Source organism: Delphinus delphis, chromosome 15 (assembly GCF_949987515.2).
Source record: "Delphinus delphis chromosome 15, mDelDel1.2, whole genome shotgun sequence".
NCBI classification, from domain to species: domain Eukaryota; kingdom Metazoa; phylum Chordata; class Mammalia; order Artiodactyla; family Delphinidae; genus Delphinus; species Delphinus delphis.
The window spans coordinates 20,675,402-20,684,499 of record NC_082697.1 but is presented as its reverse complement, the minus strand read 5'-3'; the positions used below and the strand labels follow the sequence as shown (position 1 = coordinate 20,684,499).

The following is a 9,098-nucleotide window of genomic DNA, read 5'->3' as shown; positions in this document are numbered from 1 at the left end:
GCCCCCAGTCACAGCCACTAGTCCTCCTGTACCTAGGCTGGGACGGCCAGGTCGCCGACACTGCTGTTTAGTGCCTAAGAGCCCGGGGCAGGAGCCCAGCTGGGAACACGCCGAGCCGCGGACCCGCACGGAGACACAACTACAAAAGGACTCCTACAGGCAAAGCCGCAAGCAACCCATTCATACATATACACATACAACCCAGCACACAAGCTCTGCGCACACACAGGCTCAAATGCGCGCAGAACTGTGCACTTACAGAATAAACATGGTTACCAAATCTCACCCCCGGAGTCCGCTCAGCTCCAGCCCGTAGCAATACCTGGTACAGTGTCGGTCTTTGTCTCTGGGTCTTTCTCCTGCTCTCGAGCTACACGCAACCCACTCAACAGAAACAGCCTAGGTTTGTACAGCCCCCGGCAGCTGCCGGGCTAGCAGGGCCGGGGCGCACAGCGCGCCTCCCCACCCTGGGCCCGCCGCAAGCCCTTCCTTCCCCTGTGCCAGGCACCAGCTGCGCCCCTCCGCGGCGCGGGCACTCGCAGACCCGCCTCGAGGCTGTTGACAGGTGCCTTCAGTCCTTCCTCCTTCCAGACCCCCAAAGGAAAAGAAAGCGAACAGCCAACCTCTCGCCCTCATTATGCACACGTTTGGAGAATGGTTGGTGGCGAACAACCCGCAGAATCACTTCCATCTCGTCGTCCCTGGACGGGAGGAGACAGCCCCAGTACCGAGGCCGGGGCTAAGCCTTCTTGAGAGCGTTCCTCCACTTCTGCCGATCACTTCTGCCTTCAAGGGGGGGCTCGCGACCAGGTTGAAGTGCTGCTGATGGGTGCCAGGGAGACAGAGCGATGCCCAGACGGCCTGGGCCGCCGGAGACAGGTAACTGTCCTGCTGCCTTTCTGGGCGTCTAGACCAGTCCTTGGCCAGAGGATCTGGGGCTGAAAGGCTCGCGAACTCTGGAGGGGGTAGCCAGGGACAGGGGACCAAGAGGATCTGCCCGCTCGGGCCCCCTCCCTCCCTGCGGCGGCGAGGTGGGAAGGGCCAGGATCGGAGTTTAGCACCTCCTCCAGAAATGCAGCACTCCAGCCCCCACCCCGTCCTCCACACCCCTCCTTCACGCGCTCCCTCCTGCTCCCTTCCGTGGGCGCCCTTCTCCTGTCCCCATCTCGGTTCTCCGGAGTCCCTTGGTGCCCCCTTTCTCTTCTCCTTGCCCTCTCCTCACTCCTCCTACCTCCCGGAGTTTCTCCCTCCCCAGCCCCTCCGCCCCCGCCAGATTCTGAGGGGCGGGAGCGCTTTGGGCTGCGCGCGGTTGGGGGCGCCGCGCCAGCTTCGCGTAGATGCTCTGACGCCGCCGCCGCCGCCACCGCCGCCCTCCGCAGCCCAGCCCGCGCCCCGCTGCAGCTCCGCAGTGCACTCGCCACCGCCGCTCCGCCAGCCCCGCTGCCCGCCCTCCGGGTCGGCCTTGAGCGAGCCTCAGACGCCAGCCGAGGGGGTCATGAGCCAGAGCGCCCCAGGGCGCCGCGGGGAAAGCGAGCGAAGATAGCGGTCTCGCGCCCCCGTGGCCCTCACCGCCTTGCCGTGCGTCCCCCGCGTCCCCAGCCCCTTCTGTCCTTTTCTCGGGCCCCGCTGCCGCCATGGCCACCCTGCTCCGCAGCAAGCTGTCCAACGTGGCCACGTCCGTATCCAACAAGTCCCAGGCCAAGGTGAGCGGCATGTTCGCCAGGATGGGTTTTCAGGCTGCCACCGACGAGGAGGCGGTGGGCTTCGCGCACTGCGACGACCTCGACTTTGAGCACCGTCAGGGCCTGCAGATGGACATCCTGAAAACCGAGGGCGAGCCCTGCGGGGACGAGGGCGCTGAACCGCCCGTCGAGGGAGACATCCATTACCAGCGAGGCGGCGGCGCGCCCCTGCCGCCCTCGGGCTCCAAGGACCAGTCCCTGGGAGCTGGTGGCGAGTTCGGGGGCCACGACAAGCCCAAGATCACGGCGTGGGAGGCGGGCTGGAACGTGACCAACGCTATCCAGGTGAGCGCGGGATTCTCAGCTCTGCCTCTCTCCCCGCCCCCCCCCCCCCCCCAGATCTGCGCACCAGGCTCTACTCGCAGTAGAGTCCCCTGGAGATCTCAGCCTCAAGACCCCTTCCTGTACCAGGAATCTCGCCTGCCCCCATCCCTTCCAGCCCTGCGCGGGGATCTACGTCCCCAGGTGGTGTCTCCCCACCCCCCATCCGGCCCCCTCCCGCATCCCCGGCCGCCGGACCGCTAGGCTGAGGTTCGGTTAGAGACGCTTTCCCGGAGACCCTGCCGAAGCGAGGAAAACAGGAGGAGGGGGAGTGGGGAGGGGTGAGGGAGAAAGAAAATCAGGATTGGAGGGAACAGTATGGCCTGGGACTCCGGAATGGATTCACAGCTGCATTTTCGGCAGAAAAGGAGAGGGGGAAAGATCTGAGCTGGGAGTCTCCTCCCCCGACACACAAGACACACACGCATAGACAGCGCGCATGCACATAGTCAGGCACACATGCCCACAGCCCCCCTCCCCCGAAGAAACGCTGGTCACAGGTGCACACAATATACACCTATATATAGACCACAGAATTATCCTCAAATGCACCTTCATACACCCCTACACCTCCCCCACACAGAAACACATACCTGTACATACCAAGGGCACACACATAAACCCGTCTGAACATAACACATGCACACATACACAAACTCATGCATACAGGATCCACCCGCTCTCAGGTGCAGCCCTGTCGGGGACAAACAGGTATACACAAACATGCACACACACACACACACATATGTACGACCACACAAGCACATTATGGTCCCTGGTACCTCAGCGCTACCTGCGCACAGACACCCCTCTCGCTCGAAATCCCGGCTACACCGCAAAAAGCTCCTCTGCGTGTGACACTGGAGAAGCCGCCTCCAGATGCTCTGAACCGCCTCTGGTCTCCAGGCCCGCCACCCCGTCACCCCTACTCTCAACCCTCAGTCCCCACCAGGCGGCGCCGGACTCCGCCGGGAGCGGGTTTGGAACCTGCACAACGACCCCGGGAGCTGGAGAAGGCGAGCAGGCCGCAGCTCGAGGGGCAGAGAGGGCCTCCGCCCCACGCGTCCCCGGGCCCTGCGGCTTGCCTCCCATCTCCCACCCTCGGCGTCCCCGGAGCGCACAGGTCGTTGGGGCGCAGAACGTGGGTTTCCCGGGAGCTGGAGGCCGAGATGGGGTTGTCCCGGGACCCGGGCTCCGCGGGGCTCCTCGGGGCCCTGCTCAGTAAGTGACCCGACCCGAGGCGCCTTCCGCTCCAGGGCCGGGCCGGACGGCCAAGCGCAACCGGGGACCGGGGGCACGCACCAGCTTCGGTTGCCGCCCCCGACTTCACCTGGGGCATCTTTAAAGGCCCCGTTCCGTAGGCCTTGATGGAGGCCAGGGTGGAAGGCTGGAGGCCTGCAAGCCTCGGGAACCCTGGATTTCGTTAGCTTTGCTTCCCTACGTGGATTCTAAATCCTTCTTCCACAGCTCTGCCCGCCCGTTCCCGCAGGTTCTGGGTATTGACTCTCGCTTGGGTTCGCCATTCACAAAGCGCTTGCGCTTTCCCCGTAGGCCCCTAATCCTGCTCGCCTCTACCACTTAGTCCCCTTCCTTAGGGATCGGTCTCTCCGCCCCAGTTTCGGCCTGGCCCTAAGACTGCCCAACCCTGTCTCCCCGTCACCACGCCTCTGACCTCACCCCACCCAAAGCCCTTCGCTAGCAAACCCCACGTTCCCACTGGTCTTGCCTCCCTGCCGCTTGCCCCAAGCTCAGGCCCCCTTCCTCCCTACCCCGTCTCCTTTCTCTCCCGCTGCCGCTTTCAACGGTTTCCCTCTCCAGTTCGACCCTTAGGCACCTGCGTTCCCCTCATTGGCTTCCTTGCACCCCATTCCAGCCCCACCTTAGACTCTGCATCCCCTTTTCCTAGTGGCTCAGGCCCAGCTCTCTACCTTTCTCCTCGTCCTTTTCCGGTCAACCCCCTCCAGCCCCTTCTCATCTTTTTCCGAACCACCCCCAGGTATCTCCTTGTACCCCTTCCCTCTTTGCGGCTTGACTCCTTACTCAGCCCCCTCCCTACCTCCCAGCCATTAAGCACACCTCTCCTTCTCAGTTCCATCCTTAAACACCCCCTTCTCCACCTCTGACTCAATACCCAGGCTCCCCATTAGACCACTCTACACCTCCACTCCAGCCTATCCTTACCCTCTCCTCCCAGTGGCTTAGGCCCAGTTCACACTTAGCGCCCCCTTCCGGTTACACCCTTAAGTCACTCTCCCAGACCCCGTATTCCGATACAGCATCCACTGAGCTCCCGGGTCTGGTTGTCTTTTCGTTCCGCAGGGCATGTTCGTGCTGGGCCTGCCCTACGCCATCCTGCACGGCGGCTACCTGGGATTGTTCCTCATCATCTTCGCCGCCGTGGTGTGCTGCTACACTGGCAAGATCCTCATCGCATGCCTGTACGAGGAGAACGAGGACGGCGAGGTGGTACGCGTGCGGGACTCGTATGTGGCCATCGCCAACGCTTGCTGCGCTCCGCGCTTCCCCACGCTGGGCGGCCGCGTAGTGAACGTGGCGCAGATCATCGAGCTGGTGATGACTTGCATCCTGTACGTGGTGGTGAGTGGCAACCTCATGTACAACAGCTTCCCAGGGCTGCCCGTGTCGCAGAAGTCCTGGTCCATCATCGCCACGGCGGCGCTGCTGCCCTGCGCCTTCCTTAAGAACCTCAAGGCCGTGTCCAGGTTCAGCCTGCTGTGCACTTTGGCCCACTTCGTCATCAACATTCTGGTCATTGCCTACTGCTTATCGAGGGCGCGCGATTGGGCCTGGGAGAAGGTCAAGTTCTATATCGACGTCAAGAAGTTTCCCATCTCCATTGGCATCATCGTGTTCAGCTACACGTCGCAGATCTTCCTGCCTTCGCTGGAGGGCAACATGCAGCAGCCCAGCGAGTTCCACTGCATGATGAACTGGACGCACATCGCCGCCTGCGTGCTCAAAGGCCTCTTCGCGCTCGTCGCCTACCTCACCTGGGCCGATGAGACCAAGGAGGTCATCACGGATAACCTGCCCGGTTCCATCCGCGCCGTGGTCAACATCTTCCTGGTGGCCAAGGCCCTGTTGTCCTACCCGTTGCCCTTCTTCGCTGCTGTCGAGGTGCTGGAGAAGTCGCTCTTCCAGGAAGGCAGCCGCGCCTTCTTTCCCGCCTGCTACGGCGGCGACGGGCGCCTCAAGTCGTGGGGCCTGACGCTGCGCTGTGCGCTGGTCGTCTTCACGCTGCTCATGGCCATCTACGTGCCGCACTTCGCGTTGCTTATGGGCCTCACCGGCAGCCTCACGGGCGCCGGCCTCTGCTTCCTGCTGCCCAGCCTCTTCCACCTGCGCCTGCTCTGGCGCAAGCTGCTGTGGCACCAGGTCTTCTTCGACGTCGCCATCTTCGTCATCGGCGGCATCTGCAGCGTGTCCGGCTTCGTGCACTCGCTGGAGGGCCTCATTGAGGCCTACCGAACCAACGCGGAGGACTAGGGCACTAGGGCCAGCCCCGGCCACCCTCCCGCGCTCTCCCCGCTGCCCACCCACCCCTCCCCCAACAAACCCGTGCGCCCTGCAGCCGCGCTTGGGAAGCCAAGCTTTAAACATCTCTGGCTCCCCGTTTCTGATTTTGGGGGTTGGGGGCGGGAGGGGATAGGGATCCACAATCCATTGCGTCTGCGTTTCTGTTGTCCTTTCTTTTCCACAACACCCTGGTTTCGGGGGAGGCGGCGGCGCATCTGTGGGCAGGGTTTTCTGTCCTTCCAGGAGGGGCCCCGACACTTCGGTCCCTGTCACCGAGGGGGGGGAAGGGAGGGAGAGGGGGCGCAACTCGCAGGCGCAGAAACTTGACCTTGCGGGCACATTTCACAGCCATCAGTGCTTGGAATCTGCAGAGTCTAGCCATTTCCAGCAAGAACGATTCCCATTCCGGAGACATTTCAACCCTTCAGCGGGAAAGGCTGGCCGGGAAATCCGTTTCGGGTGGGCGATTTCCTTCGCCGAAGCGGGGAAGCGAGAAGCCCCGGCGGGGCTGGCTTGCTTGCCGGTTTTCAGGAATCCAAACTCATCTTGTGCAATTTATCAGGTTGTGGAACTGTTCTGCTGTGCGTGTGGTGTGCTCGTGGTGAATAAGATGAAATGTATATCAGAAAAAAAAAATCTTTCTCTAATTTAGAGTGCGGTGCATAATTATATCCGCAAATAAAGAAGAAACAAAGGCGCTCGCGGCCCTGTCTCAGTTTTGCGTTTTTGCACCCGCGGGAATCCTGGCGGTGGGTGGCGAGGGAACCAGCCCTGGCCCACCCCGTGAAGCAAGTGGGGATGGAGAAGCAGCTGTAGTTAAAGAGTCCCTGGAGAGCTCCGGGGAGAGTGAGGGGTGCTCAGCACCAAGGGGAGGCTTTCTGAGTACTTGGGGGACTCAGGCAAAGGAGCACGTGGTGGTGCGCCCACGGTTTCGGTGTGGCCTTGGCTCCCCAGCCACCAGGACTAGGCTTCCCCCCCTGCAAATCTTTCCCCGGGGGTTGGATCCATCTGAGAATTTGGTGGACGCTCTCGAACTCCAATCCTAAAATAAAGAGGAAGAAAAAGTTTTGCTTATGTACAAAAGCCCTACAGAGTTGTTCAACAAATATTTATAGACAGTCCACCAGGTCTGGGACCGTGCAGGCTGCCAAACTCAGCCCTGCCCTCCTGGAGCTTACAGTCTAGCAGAGGAGAGACAGGCAATAGATTGGGACTCTGAAGTCCACAGTATGACTGCCGGCTGTGAAGAGAGCTACAAAGGAAGTCAGCAGGGCCGTTGTGTATTTCCCAGGGTTTGCCAACCTAGCATCCCAGGCACCTCTCACCCTGGAGAACCCCCCTCAAGTCCAAGGTGGGGTTTACACAGCCACAGTGAAGAGATCTGGCTGTTTAGATTCACCAGGCAGAGCCGTTTATGTCCCAGCCTCCCCTTTTCTTGAGCAGCCTGTTTGAGAATGTGTTTGCTTAAATTACCCAGAGGACCTTGTCCTTTTTTATGCAGATCCTACTGCAAGGGCAGCCCTCCTGTTGCTTCCAGGGGCGCCAGTCCTGGGCACATTGGTATGGATCATGGTCAGACTCTCCAGATGGAATCTGGGAGCTCAGGAAGGCTAGGCCATTCTCAGTGGGAGAGAAGCCACGATGGGAGGCTCTCGATCTCTCCCACCAAGGCAGAGGCCTCGTTTGAAATGATTTCTCCAGGTGCCATGGGAGCATAGGAAAGAATGGGGAGAATGCCTACGCACAGTGGCCATTCCTCCCTGCCCGCTGCCACGGCGTGGGTCAGTGTGTGCTTGTGTGAGAGAGAGCGCCTACACGAAGATGTGCGGGCTTGGGGGTGGGAGGCTGTAACTGTGTCTTGTGAGAGCTTTGATGAATGCGTGTGCTCGCCTGTGTGTGCAGAGCACCCCTGAGCGCGTGCCTGCGACAGAGGTGACCTCGCACCGCCTGCTTCTGCAGCCATCCAACAAGTGTGGAAGCGCAAGGGGGATAAAATTGGGTCCCCTCAGCCCCCTGCGGCTCTGACGATTTGAACGGACCATTTAAGATGTCCGCTGTCACCCACCTGATGCCCCTTTGTCTCTATTGTCGCGAGTCAGGATCCAGAGCTGACCAGAGGATTCTCAGTTTCCCGTCCCTCTACGCCCTCTGATGCCTCCCAGGCCGGGAGAACTGACTGTTCATCGCCCTTGCCCCGCCTCCGCTGCTCCTCCGCAGGTCCACCCACCCTCGGGTACGATCTGAGTCGGAGCTCGGTCTGTAACCTTCAGAAAAAGCCCTGACTTCTGCAGTGGAAGGGAAGGAGGGAGCGTCACGCTGCACCAGCTCCGTCCTTCCCGTCTTTAAAAGGACAAATGAGACACCAGGCAGGCCCTGGACAGCGGCTGCCATCTCCGCGGACTCGCCTGGAGCCGCTGCACTGCCTCTTAGCTCCCGGCTTTGTGCTCAGCTCCCTGGAGCCCGGGTCCCCCACCCGTCACCCTGCGCGGGCCCAGAAAGGCAGAGGCGGAAGAGCCAAGCTCCTAGGAGCCCCAAGGGAAACCCTGCCCCCTCGTGGGCAATACATCCATCCCCAGACTTGCATTCAGGCCGACGGGAGAAATAGACGGCAGGAGAAGATGCGACCCATCTCTGCATCTCCGACTCCTACCCCCAACACCAAAGTGCATGGCTAGAAGTTGAAAAGAACTCCTGAGCTCTCCTCGGATCCGCGGTGAGTTCGCAATCCGAATTCGAGGGAGGCAGATAGGGCCGGCAAGTTTCATTCAGTGAAGGAATTGAGGAGGAAGGGAATCCACCTCAGGACCAGACCCTTCCCCCCCCACCCCCCACCAGGGTTCCCTCAGTTCCCAACGGTTCTTACGACGAATCCTGGCTCTACGCCCTTCGGACCCTGACCCAGTTCTCTGCTTTGGGAACCACCAAGATCCCGGAGGAAGCCACCACCCTGTCCCGAGCCAGCCCTGCCTCGCTCCCCACCGGTGAGAGAAGGTTCTCCACCTTTAGATTTCTTTTTTTTTTGTTTTTAATTTTTATTTTATTTTATTTATTTATGGCTGTGTTGGGTCTTCGTTTCTGTGCGAGGGCTTTCTCTAGTTGCGGCAAGTGGGGGCCAATCTTCATCGTGATGCGCGGGCCTCTCACTATCGCGGCGTCTCTTGCTGCAGAGCACAGGCTCCAGACGCACAGGCTCAGTAATTGTGGCTCACGGGCCTAGTTGCTCCGCGGCATGTGGGATCTTCCCGGACCAGGGCTCGAACCCGTGTCCCCTGCATTGGCAGGTGGACTCTCAACCACTGCGCCACCAGGGAAGCCCTCCACCTTTAGATTTCTAAATGCTTCTTCCCTCCCTGCCACCCCTCACTCTCACCTCCCCGCCCAGCTGATAATGATCGCTTATCTCTAGTGCTTTACTTTCAAGTCCTCCATATTTCAAGTGACATTTCGATGGGGTTTTTTTCCCCCAAAACATAGAAGGATGCTATATCATAGGACATG

General features: G+C 60.6%; 1 protein-coding gene across 1 annotated transcript; it reads left to right on the top strand.

The window, feature by feature from the left end:
* Positions 1-815: 815 nt before the first annotated feature.
* Positions 816-6,296, top strand: SLC32A1 (solute carrier family 32 member 1). The gene is made up of 3 exons (XM_060032717.1): positions 816-879; positions 1,600-2,027; positions 4,383-6,296. Exons 1-3 carry the CDS (start codon positions 849-851, stop codon positions 5,568-5,570), a joined length of 1,647 nt encoding a protein of 548 aa, XP_059888700.1. The 5' UTR covers positions 816-848; the 3' UTR covers positions 5,571-6,296.
* Positions 6,297-9,098: the final 2,802 nt, after the last annotated feature.